The following is a 21,504-nucleotide window of genomic DNA, read 5'->3' as shown; positions in this document are numbered from 1 at the left end:
TTTTGACACTGGGACACCTGAAAAAAACCACTGGGTTTGACACTTACAGCGACTTTATATGCAGCTTCTATGTAAAACACAAGATTCTGTATGAAGGCCACCTCGTCAAGAGTGAAAATAATACGTAAGCCTAGTAAAGAAAAACAAACAATTGAGTTATGTTGTGAAGAGAGAGCTGCCAATTTACAAATTACAAATATTACACTAGGAAATAAATCCTTTTACCCTCGTTTTCATTTTTCTTACTCGGGCATCAAAAATTAAGTATGAAGTAAATTGTAACAGTTAATGTCTTATCTTGGAAGGAAGGATGGAAGGGAGGGAGGGAGGGAGGATAAAAGTAAGGAAGGGCGGAGGGAAGGGACGAAGGAAAGAATGGCTCCACTTTTGCGCATGTGCCTAGGAGCAGAAAGGATTGAAAGAGAAGATGTGGGGCCTTCGGGTATGTGTTGGATTTGCGCAGAAAAGATTCCACAAAGCAAGCATTTTAGCCCAGAGCAACCAGTCTTATCCTTGAGTGAGCCAAAGGGTGGGTACTTTTCCCTAATGGCAGATGGGGAAGTAGAGCCCCCATCTGCAGGAGACGGCTCTTCACCTCGTGGAAAGGCCAGCTCCCAGGACCTGCCCAGGGGGCTGCATCAACGTGCTGAAGCAGGCAGTGACCAGAAGAGCTGCCTTTTTGCTTGGGTCCTTGAATGTATAACTGGTTATGGCAAATACATACATTTTGGGGGGTTGTTTTTTTGGTTTTCCTGTTTGATGTTTTTTAAATTTTTATCTTATATTGGAGTATAGTTGATTAACAATGTTGTGTTAGTTTCAGGTGTACAACAAAGTGATTCAATTATACATATACATGTATCTATTCTTTTTCAAATTCTTTTCCCATTTAGGTTATTACAGAATACTGAGCAGAGTTCCAACATGTATTTTTAAAGTATGAGTTCCTGAAGCTGGTATGGGTATGGTAAGATATGCACTCTTACATCACTGGGGGAAATTTAACTAGTAAACTGTTCTGAAAACAATTTGGCAATGAGTATGAGTGCCCTTTGAATGATATCTAACTAAGGGAAGGAAGCAAAAAGAGATGGGGGTCAAAGCTGGTATTGCAACATACTTATAATAGCAAAAAAAAAAAAAAACCCAGAATAAAGGAATAGTTTAATTATGAAATATCCATTGATAAAGTCACTAAAATTATGTTTGTGAACAGATTATAATATCATGGGGAAATGGTTAAGTTATAATGCTGTGTAATAAAAAGACTACATTTATGTATACAATATGACCTTAAATATGTTTTTAAAGTACAAAGAAAAAAAAACGTGGAGGAGACACATACAAATGAAAATAGGCAGTGAGATTTTTTTCTATGTATTTTGTTATATTTTCCAAAATATCTACAGTGAGCTCGTTAACTTTCATAACCAAAATGTATTTTTTAAAGTGTCTGGTTGATTCACAAAGCCATAAAAATATTATTTACTGATTTCTACTTTTAGAGTTTCACATTTGCAGTCTGAAATGAATGGGAAGCCTCTAACTCAGGAGCATGAATTTATGGGACTGGAGATAAGAACTCCGAGATGCAGCAGCTAAGTGACCTAACTTGAGGCCATTTGGTGCGCAGAATGGGGCAGCAGCTGGAGCTCGGAAGACGTGGACACCAGGCCTCAGTGAAAGACAACAGCTTGGGCTTCAACAGGAACAATGCTCACCACCCAGAAGTTTTTGGCCCACTCACAGCATGGGTGCTATGGACTGAAAGACAACTCTGAGCACACTGTTGACTTCTAGAAATTATGTTGTTTGTTTATAATTTGGATACATGAGAGTGCGTCTAGAAGGGGGTGACCAGGGTAGTGAGAGGAAGAGCTGAAGGGCCAGGCCTGCAACTCCTGGAGAAGAAAACTCTAAGATGGGGCATGACACTGTCTGCAGATATTTGAACTGCTGAAGGAGATCTGATCTAGGTTTGTCCAGTAATTAGGGGACAGAGGCAGCAAGGAAGCTTTGGGATCAACCAGCGAGCTGTTAATAGAGCTGGCGCAACAGCCCTCATCCTGCAAGGGCTCAGGACGCTGACTGTCGACAGAGCCACAGAGTCAGTGTACATAATGCAATGCAAAAAGAAGCATGCTTTTTCTTTACAGAAATAGCTTATTTTGAATACTGATCAATGCCTGCCCCTCCCTGCCCCCTTCTGGATTGTCGCTCCCAGTACAATAGGGTCAATAAGCCCTGACTCACCGGAGGCAGTCATCTGGGCCAAGAACAGGAGGAAGAGAGAGGTGGCATCCACCTGGAGGTGTCCCCACTGGTCATCGCCCACCACAGTGCTGCAGGTTGCGGTATTGTATTTGGCATGCAGGCTGTCCTTGGTACTCTGAGTGTGCTTGAACCTCTCCACTTTATCCACCTGTGGGAGAAAGCAAGTCAGCTGCTCGTAACTAAGGGGTTCATGGCTGGCAAGGTCAATCTCTTGGATCTAAACCTTTTATCTGTTACCTCTGGGAGCCAGACGGATGGAAGGCAGGGGATGAATGTTCACTGGTGAGCACCACACAGAGAGGCTGTGCAGGGGACTCTTCCTGCCCATCACCAGAAATGTTCGAGCCCAGTGCAATTTTAACAAGCTCTGCAGGGGTGAGGGGTCAAGCCAAAGGGTTTCCTTGTCTGCTATCCCCAGCATGAGCTGTGACACACAGTAGGAACTCAATGAGAGGGAGGGAAGGAGTGAGGGAAGAGGGGAGGAAAGAGGACCCTCCTCTTCCTCTTTAAATTTCCAATCTTATTTCCTTATGTTGAAAGGGAAAGAGCGAGGACGTCTTTGAACACTAATGGGGCACGTGCCGATTAAGGGTGGGGACTGTATCATCTTTATCTTGGAATCTGTGCAGATCCTAGTATGATGTTCTGTATATAGTACATGCTCAACAAATTGTTTTATTTACCCCTCACTGAAAATACCAGTAAATATTAATGTCAAGTTTTAAAAACTCAAGCATTTCAAACTCAAAAGAAATCCTTTTATAAACTCAACAGAATAAACAATAGTACATGGCTTTATAGGAGTGGCTTTTAAAAAACAATGTTTTCTTCCCTGTTTAAAAAAAAAAGGGCATTTTCTCCTTTCACACAAGTTAACTCTTGAAAAGAGATTCTGAGAAAGTGTTCTTTGCATTCTATAGCATAATAAAATTATCGAAAATAATTTTAAAAGGTGAAAGTGAGCAAAATATTTTCAATTTCTCTTCATCTTGAGAAGAAAGTTCAAAATGCTTTAAGAATGTTAGTTGTCATCATGAATATGATGAAGTGCCCACTCAGATGACCCAAAAATACATCTGTCGTTTTCCACGTACCTGTCTCATCATGCACTGGAGAAGACCTCGCATCAGTTTCACCACATTCTATGGAAATAAAATGGGATAAGTAACAAGGCCAGCTTCCCTGCTCCATGAAAACAACCACATGGCTGGTAAACCAGTGCTGCCTGGAGCCTTCCCCGAGAGGGCATATACAAGCATTCTGACTGTTTAGATTATTTCTACCTCTCCACTCCATCACAAAGAAAATCTTGATGAAGTGACTTATCCCAAATAAAGGAACTGGACCAGATGGCACCTCCTGGCACTGAAATCCAGTGACTCCAGCTATTTTAGCAAGACAATTTTTATAAGCCTAGTACCCTGGAACTTTATGTCACAATTCTTAGTCATTTATTTTTGCTATACTAAGGATGAATTAAGTCCACCATGCCTGCCCCAAAGTAATGATGCTTTGCCAAAATAGCCATTTGTGACACCATCACTGGACTACTGAGTAAAGTTCTTAAGAAATGCAAGTAGCTGCCAAGGCTTCTTAATAATATGTACCAGAACCAATTATTATAATTATTATCATTATAAATAATAACAATAACACTATGATAATCAGACATTCTGTCCTGGTATTGTACAAAACACTTTGCCTGGATTCTCACTAATTCTTGCAACACCCTTATGAGGTGGGTGTTATTATTTCCCCACTTTACAGATAAGGAACCTGAGGCTGATGAAGCAACATTGCTCAAGTGGCTCAGCTGGCAGGAGGTGGAGCAAGGACAGAGCACAGGCCCTCCGACTCCAGAGTCTGAGCTCCTAGTCAATACATTGTGTTGCCTCCCACTTCCTCCACAATTCAGGCCCACTGAAAGCCTGGTCTTAATATGTCCTATTAAAAACACTATAAAACTACTTCACAAATGGCTGGAGAATGGGATCTTTTTAGGTCAAAGTAGTCTGGCTGAAAGAAGTTCCCACCCAGGGCCATCAGCATCTCCTCTCTCATAGAATGTACATGGTTTGCAGGGGAAGATGTAGTGAAGGGCCACTAAAGTCAACTGCCAGAGAAAAGTCTGAAATGGATCACCCTTCAGATTCTTCCATCTCTAAAAGTCTGGGAGTCTAGAGTATAATCTCACTTTATGTCATAAACTCTTTTGATGCAGAAAGTATTACTTCATAATTAAAAGGTATAATTAACACTGTTATAATTAACATTTCCTACAGTGTGTAGCATGAACATTTGCTAATTGACTTCCCCTCAAATAAAGAAAAGTTATTTCCCATTGTGAAGAAGTACAGTGGTTCCCAACTGGGGGTGACATTACCATCCCTGGGGGTGGGGAAGCATCTGGAAATGTGGGGGTGGAGGCATTTTTATTGCCACCACGATGTGGGTGGGAGCTATGGCATTTAGTGAGTAAGGACTAAGGACACTACGTGTCCTGCAATGCATGGGACAGTCTCACACAGTAACAACTGTACTGCCTAAGCCCCAAAAGCAATAGTGTCCCTGTTGAGGATCACTGGAAGATCCCGTGTTATTTTCCACGGTCAAGGGAGATGTCTCCTTTAGTCATTAACCACTCTCAACAAATCAAACAATGTGGCCTGTTTGTGCCTCTTTATTGTCAGTCACAGATCAGCAAATCTAGTCAACTCTAACCCAGATCAGAATTTGCTTACATAGGAGAGGTAGTGGTTGGGGTGTGTGTGTGTGTGTCCGTGTGAATAGACAGGCATGGCTTTACTTGGATTTTGTGTCAGAGGAGGATAGAAAGTTTGGAGGACGTAAATATCAAATTATTATACTGTTAAATGAATGACTCACTTATGTAATAGCCATCCAAGTTCTTGGAGGAGCATTCAATGCTTGCTGTATGCATTTTAAATACTACCCATTCTTGCCTTACCTCCAAGATTGGGTGATTTCATTACCTCACACTTAGCAGGTCTAGTCAAATCCAAATTGTCCTTTCCTTGCTCACGCAGACAGGCTTTCTCTCTTAGCTTCCCTACTGCTGTCAAGGCTGCCCGCCACTCATGCCCACTTTGGTTGCTATAAACAATCACCGATTGGGCCTTAAGAACTCTCCCTGGACCTGACGATCCACTGGCTGTGTGGGCCGATGAGGAGTGATAAATCAAAGACAAATCCCAAAGGCTCTCATGCCAAGAGAGCTATACTTTTATACATCAATGCTCCTTACTTTAATGCTATCATTCAAAATACTCTGAAAATATCTCCTGTGCTCAGAGGCAGATTACTTTCTCACATACTTAGCGATGGCAAGTCTTTGCTTTGATGGGTATGCTGGTTTCTGATTTTGGAAAACAATAAAAGGACTTCATTGTTTTATATGGTAACACAGGCGTGAAAATTGGACAACCCCATTGTGGTTCAAAATTGAAGGGTGACTATAAATTTAAAAGACTGCTTTGGAATGATTCAAACTAGAAAGGCATTTTTAAGGGAAATTCCAAAAATGTTTTAAGCAGCGGCAATACTGTTTGGATAAATCTCCTTTCAACATGACTACTCCAGAGTATACGCTTTAGATTGTGTAGTTCTGGTGTGCTGACTCTAAAAACAATCATGTTAGTTTATAATGACGTTTCATATATAAGTATGTATAAAATTGAGAGAGCATGTGTGAGAGAAATGTAGCTAGTTAGAAATTTGGATGTCTATTCAGTGTGATTTTTGTTGGTTTTTTTATGGAGGCAAAAATCTCAAAAGGAGAGAACACGAGAGGTTGAGAACACCAAAGCACCTCCCCAAAATATCCTATAGCAGAAATGGAGGCGACGCCTGCACCAGACTGTTTTGCACACACAGCTACCTCCTTGTAAGCTTTTCAGTTCAAGGAAAAGGTGCTGAGCAGCCAAGTCATGGCTGCCAGTCAGCCTTACCTGCTCCAACTCATAAGCCTTGGCCTTGTCCTCATCGCGGTCGGCATTCTTGCGGTAGGCCATGCCCAGGCCCCACACAGCCAGGATGCTGTAGATATTATCCCGCACCCAGGCGTCCTTCTGCTCATGACTGGCTGATAGCAGTCCCGTGACAGGATTCTATCAAAGAAGAGACATAAAACAGTTCAGCACTGACCTTCACCCAGTTCCTGGGCAATGAACGCTCACCCTAAGCAGGGCGCAATGAAGGCTGGGACAAGAAGTGAAGAGACCAGCATTCCAGTCCTTGCCCTCCCACCAACAGCGTAATCTTGGGCGAGAAGTGACATCACTTCTCTTGGCTTTGGTTTTCTCATCTGTATAATGAGGATATTATAAACAGCAAACAGAAAAAGCCTATAAGGCTTTTACAAATCTGTTCATTATGGAATTAGGTCTTCCTCTCCCTTTGTGCTTCCACACTGATTGGTAAAGCATTGAATATAGGAGCAAGAGGCCCCATTCCACCACTCCAGCTCTGTGTGCCTGGAGAAGCCCCTGACCTTAAAAAGGAGGCGCTGAGAAAGAGGCCATCGGGGGTCCTACGGAGCTGGAGCTACGCTATCACCAGTATTCAAAAGAGCAGCTGAGTCACTGTAAAGCTAGATCTTCACAAAAAAGTATACAAAAATGTTCATAACAGCATTATTCATAATAGCCCAGAAGAGGAAACAACCCAAGAGTCCATCAACTGATGAATGGATAAACAAAATGTGACCCAGACATACAATGAAATATTAGTCAGCAATAAAAAGCAATGAAGTACTAATACATGCTACAGCATGGGTCAACCTCAAAAACATAATGCTAAGTAAAAGAAGCCAGGCACAGAAGTCTACATACTGTATGGTTCCAATTGTATAGAATGTCCAGAATAGGAAATCTATAGAGATAGGAAGTAGATTAGTAGTTGTCTAGGGCTGTGGGTAGTAGTGGGGTGGGAGGAAATGGGGAGTGAGTGACTGCTAACAGGTTTTTTCCCTTTCTGGGGGTGATGAAAATGTTCTAAAATTGACTGGTGATGATGTACAACTCTGAATATGCTAAAAACCATTATATTGTACACGCTAAATGAATTTCATGGTAAAAAAAATAGCTGTATTGAGATATAATTTAAGAATCTAGTTCTAATAAACTATGCGCCTAGAAATAAAATGGATAAGATAGGAAAAGAGTCACATAAAAATACAGCCTCTGTTGACTTTTCCTGAAATTATGCAAAGAAAAATATATCTAATAATATACATGATAGCAATGAGAACCTTGCCAGCTTAAAATATTCTTCAAAAGGGTACCAAATTATTTACAAGAGGGCTCATTAAAAAACTCTGATGGGTACTTTCAAAGTGATGCTGCCAAGGTTACCGGGTAAAAAAACACTGGCATAGTCTCAGATGGTCCCACCTAAGGAATTAAATATTTGACCTTCTTCTTTAATCTATGCCTTCTTCAAAAACATCTAAAACGCAACTGATATGCCTTCAGGGGCAGCAGCATTCAGTGTATTGACATTGTTCTACAGCCAACAACTACAAATCAACGATCTTAAAGTCAGCCAGAAGTGAAGTCTAGAAATAGTTGAGGGAAGGTACAAGTCTTATTTCAATAGTGGACTATTGGAGTTCTTTTTAAAACAAATCACTATGCATCAACAAGTTATAACATAAGCATCTTTATCTGTTCTGGGGCCTGCTGGGTAAACTCAGGGCAGGAAACCACCAGGAGGTGCAGAGAAAGAACTCAGCCCATTCCTGGCATACCCATCAACTGTGAGTCCACTGAGACAAACAGCCTTTCAATGACACAGCAGTGCCAAGTGTGGTTTGGATTATGAAATGTCACTGTCCTGTTAACTGAAAGTTACCTCTTTGATTCTTTAGTTTGAGTTTAACTACTGAAGTGGATTAGTTCATCCCCATCCAGAGCTAGACTGTCTGAGCCTCATTCCACTACAGAGAAGCAGGCTGGGTGCTTCAGGGGATCCCCACATTCAAAACTGCATACACAAGCCATGTTAAATCAGGGTGCTGCTGCACTCAGCAAAAGGAATACTTACTATTATGAACTGAAAGCCTGTGTCTCCCCAAAATTCATACATTGAAATCTAATTCCCAACATGACAGTGTTTTGAGGTGGGGCTTTTGGGAGAAAATTAGGTCATGTGGGTGGAGCTCTCATGAATGGGATTAGTGCCCTTATTGGAAGAGGAGGGGACAGCTACGAGGAGAGCTACAGAGTCAGTGGTAGTATTCCAATTCAGTATTAGAGGAGGTAGCACAGACCTGCACTGGGACTCAGCACTCCTGCTGCTGAGGAACTGACCATGACAACTTTAAACTGTAGAAGAAGTGGCCCAAGACGAATGGGCCTAACATAAACTGTGCTCCATCAATGGCAAGGGGCCAACAGCCAAGCAGTTCGTCTTCTCACTCCAGTCATTTGTTGGCCCCTCTCCAACATTTCTTCATTTCTAATTTAGAAGAAGTGCCTTTCCTGGCTCCTGCTTACGAGAAAAAAGGGTAGGGCCCTAAGGCCTAGAATGGATTAGGCCCCTATGCTGTGGTAACAAACAACACTACAACCTTGGTGGCTTATATTTTTCGTCCATGCCTTGTGTCCCTCCCTGTTCAGCTGTGGTTCTGCTTTGTGTTATCTTCCCTCTAGGAACCAGGCTACTGGGACAGCCTTATGCCCAAAACACTGCCCATCTCATGGAAGAGGAGAAGAAAGACACAGTGAACCATGAGGGGCCTCTTATAGCTGCTGGTCAGAACTGACACATATCACTTCCTTTTTCTTCCCATTGATGAAAGCAAGTCACATGGCCATTCCTAAGTTCCACAGGGTAGGGATGTGGAAGCCTCTCCCAGGGATGAGAAACAAATAACTGTGAAAAACTATTATGTGAACAATTATTATGTGAATAATTGTGAACAACTATGCTGTCATGGTGACCTCACCTGCTAGCTGTGATGGGCCTGGAACCCACCCTGCCCTCCAAAGCCTACTCATTACTGAATCTAAAGTGCTCAGAGATTAAAATGATGATGAACTACTGGCCTTTTGCTTTTGGGCTTAAAAAAAAGTGTTAAAGTAATAAACTGAAATCCTACTCTTTAGGGAAGGGGGAAGAAGGGAAAAGAATTGAGGTATTAATAGCAGACAAAGTAGAATTCACAGCAAAGAAAATGACCAGAGATACAGAGATATGTCACATGATAAGGAAAGGGTCAGTTCACTATGAAGACATAATAATCCTAAATGTGTATGCACCTAACAAGAGGCAAAGGAATACAAACATAGAGGCTAGAACAGAATAGAGACCAGAAGTAGATCCACACAAATATGACAAATTGACTTTTGACAAAGGTGTAAAGACAATGGGAGAAAAGACAGCCTTTTTAATAAATGGTATTGGAACAACTGAACATCCATATGCAAGAAAATGAATCTCAATCTAAATCCCACACCTTACACAAAGTTAACTCAAAATGGATCACAGATCTAAATGTAAAATGTAAACCTATAAAACTTGTATAAGAAAACACAGAAGAAAAATCTTTATGACTTAAAATTAGGCAAAATTAGCCATGATACCAAAAGCAACATCCATAGAAGAAAAATCAATAAGCTGGACTTTATCAGAATTAAACACTTATGCTCTGTGAAAGACACTTAAGAGACAAGTTATAGACTGGCAGAAACTATTTGCAAGTCACATATTCAACAAGGGAATTGTATCTAGAATATAGAAAGAACTCTCAAAACTCAACAGTAAGAAAACAACTTATTTAAAAATTGGTTTAAAAAAAACTTGAATAGACATGCCACCAAAGATGATATATTCATGACAAATAAGCACATAAAAAGAAGGCCAACATCATTAGCTGTTAAGAAAATGCAAATTAAAACTACTTGAGGGACTTTCCTGGTTGCACAGTGGTTAAGAATCTGCCTGCCAACACAGGGGACACGGGTTCGATCTCTGGTCTGGGAAGATCCCACAAACCACGGAGCAACTAAGCCCACGTGCCACAACTACTGAGCCTGCACTCTAGAACCCGAGAGCCACACTACTGAACCTGCATGCTGCAACTACTGAAGCCCACACGCCTAGAGCCTGTGCTCTGTGACAAGAGAAGCCACCACAATGAGAAGCCCACACATTGCAACGAAGAGTAGCCCCCACTCGCCACAACTAGAGAAAGCCTGTGTACAACAACAAAGACTCAATGCAGTCAAAAAAATAATAATAAAAAATAAAACCACTGTGAGATAGCACTACATACCTATTGAAATGGCTAAAATAAAAAAAAATACTGCCAAACCACATGATCATCTCAACAGATGCAGAAAAAGCATTTGATAAAATTCAACATCCATTCGTGTTAAAAACTCTTACCAAAGTGGGTACAGAGGGAACAAACAAGGGTAAGTCAAAAATTACCCGCACTCTGGCTGTAGAATTTATTTTAATTAACAATTAGAAAAGATAAATACATCATTTTTCAACATAATCTCCTTGCTTTTCAATACATTTTGTCCATCTGTCAACAAGCTTTTGTATTTCCTCATTAAAAAATGTTTTAGGCTGAGCTGTGAGCCACGAATGTACTGCTGTCTTTACTACTTCATCAGAAGTGAATCTTTGTCCTTGTAGGGCTACTTTCAGGGGACCAAACAGGTGAAAGTCCAATGGAGCAAGATCAGGACTATAGGGAGGATGCTTTAACACCTCAAAACGAAGTTTTTGCAGAGTGTCGACAGTGTGGGCAGAAGTGTGCAGATGTGCACACCCTCAGACCACAAAAAACAAGTCACTGCATGCTGCTCTTCTTCCGTGCAAATCACAAGTGGGGCATCCATTTTTGCTCACACTGCAGTTACAAATGAACTGATGTAACATGTTCACACCTGCATAGCAGTGACTGGGGAGATAGTAGCCGTGAAGGGAAAGCGCTGGTAAGACAGTGCGGCCAACAGAAGTTTTAATATACCCAGAGCGCAGATAATTTTTGACTCACCCTAGTATCTCAACATAATAAAAGCTATTTATAACAAACCTACAGCTAACGTAAGACTCAAAGGTGAAAAGCTCCACTAAAATCTGGAACAAGATAAGGATGCCCACTCTCAAAAACTTCTCTTCAATATATTATTGGAAGTCCTAGCCACAGCAATTAGACAAGAAAAAGAAATAAAAGATATCCAAATTGGAAGGGAAGAGGTAAAATTGTCATTATATGCAGATGACATGATACTACATATAGAAAACCTTTAAAACTCCACACAAAAACTACTAGAACTAATAAACAAATTCATCAAGGTAGCAGGATACAAGATTAACATACAGAAATCTGTTGCATTTCTTTACACTAACAGTGAAATATCAGAAAGGGAAAGTAAAAAACAATCCATTTTTAAATCATATAAAAAATATCTAGGAATAAACCTGACCAAGGAGGTGAAAAACTTATATTCTGAGAACTATAAAACATTGATAAAGGAAACTGAAGATGATTCAAAGAAATGGAAAGATATCCCATGAACTTGGACTGGAAGAATATTGTTAAAATGGCCAAACTACCCAAAGCAATGTACAGATTAAATGTGATTCCTACCAAATTACCCAGGACCTTTTTCACAGAACTAGAACAAATAATTCTAAAATTTATATGGAACCATAAAAGACCCAGAATTGCCAAAGCAAGCCTGAGGAAAAAGAACACAGCTGGACATACAACCCTCCAGACTTTAGACAATACTACAAAGCTACAGTAGTCAAAACAACATGGTACTGGCACAAAAACAGACATATAGATCAATGGAACAGAATAGAGAGCCCAGAAATAAATCCACACACCAATGACCAATTAATCTTTGGCAAAGGAGGCAAGAATATACAATGGAGAAAAGACAGTCTCATCAGCAAGTGGTGCTGGGAAAGCTAGACAGCCACATGTAAATCAATGAAGTTAGAAGACTCTCTCACACAAAAATAAACTCAAAATGGCTGAAAGACTTAAATGTAAGACATGACACCATAAAACTCCTAGAAAAGAACATAGGCAAAACATTTTCTGACATAAATTGTAGCAATGTTTTCTGAGATCAGTCTTCCAAGACAATAAAAATAAAAGCAAAAATAACAAATGGAACCAAATTACCAGAAAACTACTTGAGCTAATCATGGTAAAGTTGCAGGATACAAAATTAACACACAGAAATCTCTTGCATTCCTATACACTAACAATGAAAGATCAGAAAGAAAAATTAATGAAACAATCCCATTCACCACTGCAACAAAAAGAATAAAATACCTAGAAATAAACCTAACTAAGGAGGTAAAAGACCTGTACTCAGAAAACTATAAGACCCTGATGGGGACTTCCCGGGTGGCACAGTGGTTAAGAATCCACCTGCCAATGCAGGGGACATGGGTTTGATCCCTAGTCCAGGAGGATCCCACATGCTGCAGAGCAACTAAGCCTGTGTGCCACAACTACTGAGCCTGAGCTCTAGTGCCCACGAACCACAACTACTGAGCTGTGTGCCACAACTACTGAAGGCTGTACACCCTACAGCCCATGCTCTGCAACAAGAGAAGCCACCACAATGAGAAGCCCATGTACCGCAGAGAAGTGTAGGCCCCACTCTCTACAACTAGAGAAAGCCCGCATGCAGCAACAAAGACCCAACACAGCCCCAAGGCAGTGAATAAATAAATAAATTTATAAAATAAAAGAAAGAAACTGTAAGACACTGATGAAAAAATCAAAGATGACACAAACAGATGGAGAGATATACCATGTTCTTAGTTTGGAAGAATCAACATTGTGAAAATGCCTCTACTACCCAAAGCAATCTACAGATTCAATGCAATCCCTATCAAATTACCAATGGCATTTTTTACAGAACTAGAATAAAAAATCCTAAAATTTGTATGGAGACACAAAAGACCCCAAATAGCCAAAGCAATCTTGAGGGAAAAAAATGGAGCTGGAGGAATCAGACTCCCTGACTTCAGACTATACTACAAAGCTACAGTAATCAAGACAATATGGTACTGACACAAAAACAGAAATATAGATCAACGGAACAAGATAGAAAGCCCAGAGATAAACCATGGTCAACTAATCTATGACAAAGGAGGCAAGGATATACAATGGAGAAAAGGCAGCCTTTTCAATAAGTGCTGCTGGGAAAACTGGACAGCTATGTAAAAGAATGTAAAAGAATGAAATTAGAACACTACCTAACACCATACACAAAAATAAATTCAAAATGGATTAAAGACCTAAATGTAAGGCCAGACACTATAAAACTCCTAGAGGAAAACAGAGGAAGAACACGCTTCGACATAAATCACAGCAAGATCTTTTTTGACTCACCTTCTAGAGTAATGGAAATAAAAACAAAAATAAACAAGTGGGACCTCATGAAACTTAAAAGCTTCTGCACAGCAAAGGAAACTATAAACAAGATGAAAAGACAACCCTCAAAATGGGAGAAAATATTTGCAAATGAATCAACAAAGGATTAATCTCCAAAATATATAAACAGTTCATGCAGCTCAATATCAAAAAAAACAAACCTAATCAAAAAATGGGCAGAAGACCTAAATAGGCATTTCCCCAAAGAAGACATACAGATGGCCAAGAGGCACATGAAAAGCTGCTCAACATCACTAATTATTAGAGAAATGCAAATCAAAACTACAGTGAGATATCACCTCACACCAGTTAGAATGGGCATCCTCAGAAAATCTACAAACAGTAAATGCTGGAGAGGATGTGGAGAAAAGAGAACCCTCTTGCACTGTTGGTGGGAATGTAAACTAATACAGCCACTATGGAGAACAGTATGGAGGTTCCTTAAAAAACTAGGGGAGAAAAAAAAAAAAAAACTAGAGAGTTACCACGTGATCCAGCAATTCTGCTCCTGGACATATATCCGGAGAAAACTATAATTTGAAAAGATACATGCACCCCAACGTTCATAGCAGCACTATGGCCAAGACATGGAAGCAACTTAAATATCCATCAATAGATGAATGGATAAAGAATACATGTGATATATCTGTGTGTGTGTGTGTGTGTGTGTGTGTACACAGAATGGAATACTACTCTGCTATAAAAAAGAATGAAATAATGCCATTTGCAACAACATGGATGGACCTAGAGATTATAATACTAGACGAAGTAAATCAGAAGAGAAAGCCAAATACCATATATCACATATGTGGAATCTAAAATACGATACAAATAAACTTATTTACAAAATAGAAACAGACTCACAGACATAGAAAACAAACTTATGGTTACCAAAGGGGAAAGGAGGTAGAGAGAGAAATTAGGAGTTTGGGATTAGCAGATACAAACTACTATATATAAAATACATAAACAACAAGGTCCTATTGTGTAGCACAGGAAACTATATTCAATATCCTGTAATAAACTATAATGGAAAAGAATATATACATTCTGAATATATATATATAAAAGAATATATATATATCTGAATCACTTTGTTGTACACCAGAAACACAACAGTGTAAATCAAGTATACTTCAATTGATAAGTAAATAAATAAAAATTTAAAATATAGAAAAAAGTAATGCCAATACTAAGCGTTAACAGGGGCACAGAGTCAATTGAATCCTCATACATTGCTGGTGGGAATGCAAAATAGTGCTGCCATTCTAGAAAAGAGTTTGGCGATTTCTAATGAAGTTGAACATACACTTACCCTACGACCCAGCAAACCTGCTCCCAGGTATTTACCCTAGAGAAATGCAAACCTCTACATGCATGATTAAAGCAGCTTGATTCGTAACTGCCAGAAACTGTAAATAACTCAAATCTCCTTCAACGGGTGAATGGATAAACACACTGTGATATGTCCACATAATGAATATACTACTTAGCAATGAAAAGGAACGAACTACTGATACACATGATGACTTCAATGAATCTCAGGGGTATTATATTAAGTGAAAGAAGCCACTCTCAAAGGTTACATACCATATGATTCCACTTACATGACATTCTTGAAAAGACAAAACTATATTGATGGAGAACAAATCAGTGGTTTCTAGAGATTAGGGTAGGGTGAGGTGTGTGACTATAAAGAGGTAGCAAGAGGGAGATTTTTTGGTTGAAGGAACTGCTTTGTATTTTGATTATGGTGGTGGTTACACGACTATACATGTTTTAAAATTCACAGAACTGCAGTCCCTCTTTAGGAAACTCTGAAGTAGCATTTATCTTGGGAATGATTCAAACAGGTGGTAAATCCTCATGTTTGCTTTATAAGTAGAAAAGTGGGTAAAACAGTGGAGCTGCTTTAAGCACAGGAAATGGCTTATCCCTAGATTCAGAGATGAGACGGTGAAAGAGAGAAGAGTAAACTCACAGGACAGAGGTGACGTTTAAGGAGGCAGAAGTTAGGGCAGTGAATTTCAGTGGGGGCAACAGTACAGTGGTAAAGGGTGACCGAAGCAGACAGTGTATATGGCTCCCTAGGATGGTGGGTGTGTAGTTTAAAAACATATATTCAACGTTAAAATTATCCACCTGAAAAATAAAAATAATAAAAGCTAAAGTCTTCATCATATAAGCTCAAGAAACAACACCTACACAATCTTCTTGGCTGGTGGCAATACAAAGATGATACTGACAGCAAGCAGGGGATGGGTCGGATTAACAACAGAAGGGAGCAGAGATGTTGAAAAGGTGACATCCACTGCTCCTTAGAGGGTGTGTGCATGTGAGAGGAGGGGCAGGTAAGGGCTGCAAAGCCGGTGCTGACCCAGAACAGCAAAACGCTTAAGGACTTAGACAACAGGCTGAAATAAAACTAGACAGCCAACAAGAATCGATTTATTGGGCTTACATGTTCAATAAATTTCTGCTTAACTAATTTTAGTAGCAATCACTCCCACACATTTGAGTTGACTAGGCTCCCTTTACACATATACTCCTACCCCCAGGGCCCAAAAAACTCTTTAAAGAGAACCTCTTCTCTTTTTTTCAAAATCACCCCCCACTGCCCCATCCCAGCAGCTACCCCGTGACCCAGCCACACCTTGCCCCAATATTTAGGTACAAGAAGTTTCAACTATACAACACTGCCTGCAAGTTTTAACAACGACCTACGAACAGCATATGAGTGGATATCAAAAAAATCAAGGCTATGTTAATGAAAGTAGAGTTTTCAGAACAAAGGAAATGAGAGTCTCACTGAACTGCTAGCCTGGCAGAGCACACCTAGTTTGTTACTGACAAACACCATGTTTGAAAATGGATATTCACTCCCTGGAACATACCCAGAGGGTGATCAGGGCTATGAGAAGGCTGAAAGCCACATCCCGTGAGGAAGAATAGGGTGTTTAGAGAAGGCTTAAGGGAGAGCAAGTTAGCATTCAAATTGCTGAAAGGCTGTCCTCTGAAAGAGGGATTTGATTTTTTCTAGCTACTCAAGTCAGATTTCAACTCAACATAAGAGCTTCCTAACATTTGGAATTTTCCAAATAGAATGGTCAGGGTTGTAGGTAATTTGGGCTCAGTCTCTGGTATTATTTGGGCAGAAGGACCCTGAAAGCCGTTCCACAAGGGAGGCATAGTATATAATGCAGTGTTTAAGGCCACAAACCCTGCACTGTATAAGATACACCTGGGTTCAAATCTGTTCTGCCACTTACTAGCTATGTGATCTTGGGCAAATTACTTAACTTCTCTGGCCCTTGGTTTCCTTTTGTACAAAAAGGAGGGTTCAAAGCAGATTGGAGAGCATGGGCTGGGTGCCCTCTGGCCCTTTATGTTATCCCCCTTCTAATGGAAACACTGTTGCCTCTGCCTATTCAGTACCTGTTCCTCCCTTTTCTGGTAATGGCCTATAATTTCCCCCTCTCTGATTCAGTGTGGTTGGGGGGGGGGGAGCTGACTCCGTCATCGCCTGCCCCTGGGCCATGGCCCCAACTGCAGGGAAGGACCTGTGACCCAGCCTGGCTAATCTCGGCACAGTTCAGGGATGTGCACATGACCCAAGCTGGATCAACTGAGAGCCATTCTCAGACAGGACTTTCTCTGGGGCCACTATAGAAAAGGCTTTCTTTCTGCAGAGGGCACCAATCTAAAAGTATATAACCTGGAGCTGCCAAGGGACCACCTCTGCCACCACTTGGGATTAGCCTGTCAGAGAATAAAGCCCACTCTGAGTCAAACAGGGCCAAGCAATGCAAAGAGATATACTTGATCATTTGAGCTCCTGAATCCAGCCTTGCCTGAATCTAGCCCAATCCCTTGGGCTTTTCAGTTATTTGAGCAATAAATTCTCTTTCGTGCTTAAAGGACATTTGAGGTGGGTTTGTGTCACTTTTATCTGAAAGAATCCTAACAGATACAACCATGAATGCTTATTAAATGGCCACGGTAAACTAGATACTGTAAAAACATTTGATGCTATTAAAGAAATCTAAGATTGAGGCAATACTAAGGCAAAATACATAAGCTAGATGGTAGCACCAAACTACTTAATTTAACATTTTGCAGTTCAATTTCTAGCTGGAGGGCACAGAGATGAATGCTGTCATCTACACACCAAAAATGGCACAGAGAGGATAGATTCCTTCTCCCCCTACCTCCGTCCCAAAAGAAAATTGGAGGAGCTCCTTACTGATCTGCCTCTAGTACTGGTTCCTTCCAATCCATCCTCCACAAATGGAGGTCACAGAAAGACCTAGAATCTCAAGACTTTGCTGCCCTGTTCAGAATTCTCCAACCCTACAAGATAGACTTGAAGTCCCTCAGGTAGCCATACAAGGCTCATCATGTGCTGGCTCTTCCTCTCACATCCAGCCTTATCACTGTCACTCCCTCCTTAATCCCTCAGAAAACCTGAATTAATATTTCCTGCACGTCTGCTCTCGCACTTCTGGGCCTGTGCACACATTCTCTTCTCCGCCTATAACGTCCTCCAGCAAACACCTCTCCTCCACATGCTACCTCCTCCATGAAGCCTTCCTGGTGCTCTTTCCTATACTCTCCAAGGGACGGAGGTCAGAGGAGTCCAGCTAACCCCTATCCTTGGCCTTCTTTCCTTTGGATTAAGAATTGCTAAGTGCATGCCACCACCTTGCTCAGCTCCAAAGGAGGAATATACTGTTCAATTATTCAAATGAAATAGCCAGAAGGAACTAGGATAAATGTTGAAAATACACGATTATTCCCCCACCCCCTTCCCCACTGCCCCTGTGCTGGTCAAGCAAAAAATAGATGAGAATTTCTATTACAGAAACTCCAAAAACTGGTTAAATTCATTTGTTGTATGGGAATTTTGTTCTAGCAACTGCTGCTTGAAATGTTAAAGGGGATGGGGAAGAGCAATGCTTTGGACTTGAGAGGTTTTTTAATGTGGGAATTACAACAGCATTTATTTTTAAATGATTGCATCTGTAATTGAGACTACTGGTTGTATGAGTAACCTTTCTTTTTTTCCATTAGTTTAAAAGATAGGTTTTACATAATTTGATATGTAAACCTCAGGCTTTCAGAGAATAATGTTGAAAATTTAAGTTCTAACATGCAGCAGACTCATGCTTTACCTAAGGAGATCACAGGTGTGCAATTCTCACTTTCAAATGATGTCTTTTTCTAAATTGCTGCTGATTAGATATCCCCCTCTGGGTTTACAAATAAAGCACAAGCTGCAAGCTGTCCTGGGCTGACGCATTGGTATCATCCCATGTGACTGAATGATGGCTTATAGGGAAACAAACTGGGTCTGAAGCCAAGCACTGCAGGCATTCACTTCATTCTAGCTTCGATCCAGATCCCAATGCTCATCTTAAAATTTTCAAAATTCACAGAGACCATTCTGGGCCCCTTAGCTACAATCAAATGTGCAAATGACTTTACCGCTCTTTTAGGAGATTTTAATTCACTGCCTCTATTGCCAATTCCTTGGCCTGAGGTGTTAGTCCTTGGCAGAAACTTACAGAACACATTCAAAGGCTGTTAGAATCCTCCTGGCCACACCTGAAGTCTAAGGTATCAAGGGATTACTGGGTGCCACACTAGTAACCTTTCACCTGAACAGGAAAATTGCAAATGTCACTATTCGATATCTTCAATAAGACTTTTATTTCATTAGGCTCAGGTTCAGAGTATGGTGGCATTACACATGTCACTCTGCCTCTGGGCTCTCCAGGGGGTCTGTCAAGAGTCCATAGATGGGCTTTGTGGGGGCAGCGAGCTGGAGGTCCTTGAGATTCCTGGAACTTTTATGTGAGCATTTTTCCCAGAAGATAAGCTATTCAGCTGTCATCAAATTCTCAAATGGGTCTGTAACCCATTTGATCAAGAACCACTTATATAAGTGTATTTTATGAAACATTAATTATGTTCTCCCTACCTATTATGAGGCAAGTGTGATATTTACTTCACTCTATTAGTGAATGCAACTTTATTTGGTATTCACAGCAATCTGGTATGTCGTATTTACTCTTTGGCCTGTTTCCAATAAGACCGAGCACTTATCACGGGGCTGTGAGCTCACCAAAAGCATGACCTTGAAAAAGGTCCCCTCAACTCCCTTGGCTGGATTTCTTCAACTGTAAAGGGAGACTAGGTAATCTCACTAGATGATCTCTTGGATCCTTGCAAAACTTGAAATAATTCTAAATCTCTCCCTTGTATGGGTCTATTATGATCCTTTACTTGTAAATGGAAGATTCAAGGACTTTTTTCATTGAATTACTCAAATTTTTTAAAAATATTTAAAGGCTCTCCTGAAAAGAGCACAGCAAAAGCCCTCCTCCTGCTACAAAGAACTGAAGTGGGAGATGGCAGAAGGCAGGGCCTAGAATGATACTAGGAAGAAGAAAATGTCATCTATCAAGTGCTCTCTTTCTCAAATCATCGACACACAGACCAGACAACAATCTGTCAGAAAGTCCCTGTCTGACTGTGGGCTAAAAATGTCATTTCTGCCCTTTTTGGATTCAGTGCTGCCCAGAATACTGGTGCATGCTCTGGTCCACAACTGTTCTCATTCCCATTGTGACTATTAAATAAATTCTCCGGGAGTAAACTGAACTAAGGACAACGGACAGACAAGTTGCAGCAACTCTGGCCCAATCTCTTTTTATGGAAATACAATTAGGTTCTAAGAAACCCCAAATGATGGTTGTATGGTAAAGGTCTGATGAGTAAAAATAAGAGCAGTGGTCATTTACTAACTGCACATACTGCAGCTCACAGACTACGTGGTAAGCGTTTTATTTCATTCATTTATTCATTCAATCAACAACTGTTTTTAAAATCTCTACAGCTTCCAGGTACTAAGTGCTAAGGATTAAAAGGTAATTAAAAAGAAATCCTTGGTCCTGTGCAGCGGACTTTATAGTCTAGTGGGAATTCATTCATTCACACAAATAGATGTAAAATTCCAACTCGGTTAAGTGCAGCAAAGGGGATGTGTGTCATGCTGTGAGGACATCAAGGAGAGAGGGGAGGGAGGGCTTCATTGGTGGAGCTGAGGTGGAAGGGAGGTTAAGATGTAACTCGGAGTGAGGGTGCGGCAGGAGTGCACACCTGCTCTGGAGAAGACCACTTTGGCTGCAGTCAGGAGAAATACCCGAAGGAGACTGAGAGTGGCTGCAGAGAGAAGACAGGCAGGGAAGCTAGTCCCAGGATAGAGACTGGCAACGCTGGCAGCTTAGCCAAGGAGGGCGGTGACGGTAGAGGTGAGCAGAAGCAGCAGACGGATTCGAGAGACATTCAGGAGATAAAATCAGCAGAGTTTGGTGATGGACTAGATACAGATGGGAAAGGAAAAAAGAAGGGGCTGAAAAGACTCCTGGGTTGCTGACTCGGGGCTCCCAATGGGTGTGGTGCCCAGATTTGTTGGGAAAGATTAAGAGTTTGCTGTTGGGCGTGAGAAATTGGGAGTGGTTTTCTCTCATTTTCTCCCTCCCGGTATTGCTCGGGTCAAAGAAGCCAAGTTTTCATTTACCAGCACACCACTGATGGTGAGTGAGAAGCTGGTGAGCTAGGCTGCAGCTGGATCACAAAGTTCAGAAGAACTCTGCATTTTATTCTAGGAGTGACGAAAGCCATGGGAAGGTTGTAGGCAGGAGAGCAGTGTAGTCTGGTGCCTGATGTAAGGTTGCTTACTGCTGGGGAGGAGGGGCTAAGAGCTGGAGCAAGAAACAAATCAGGAG

The 21,504-nt window shown here is 40.9% G+C and overlaps 1 protein-coding gene across 5 annotated transcripts in view; it reads right to left on the bottom strand.

The window, feature by feature from the left end:
* PHKA2 (phosphorylase kinase regulatory subunit alpha 2) overlaps nt 1-21,504 on the bottom strand; it is an 80,231-nt gene that overhangs the window by 46,656 nt on the left and 12,071 nt on the right. For all 5 annotated transcript variants that reach the window (XM_057717770.1, XM_057717769.1, XM_057717768.1 and 2 more), the window contains 4 exons: nt 6,243-6,401; nt 3,369-3,416; nt 2,254-2,422; nt 48-130 (listed from right to left, as the gene is read on the bottom strand). In XM_057717770.1, coding sequence (XP_057573753.1) covers nt 48-130; nt 2,254-2,422; nt 3,369-3,416; nt 6,243-6,401 — 459 coding nt within the window. The remainder of the gene's footprint in view (nt 1-47; nt 131-2,253; nt 2,423-3,368; nt 3,417-6,242; nt 6,402-21,504) is intronic.

The sequence above is a fragment of the Hippopotamus amphibius genome, chromosome X (assembly GCF_030028045.1).
Source record: "Hippopotamus amphibius kiboko isolate mHipAmp2 chromosome X, mHipAmp2.hap2, whole genome shotgun sequence".
NCBI lineage: Eukaryota > Metazoa > Chordata > Mammalia > Artiodactyla > Hippopotamidae > Hippopotamus > Hippopotamus amphibius.
The sequence above is the reverse complement of the archived record's forward strand: the minus strand, read 5'-3'. Positions and strand labels throughout refer to the sequence as shown.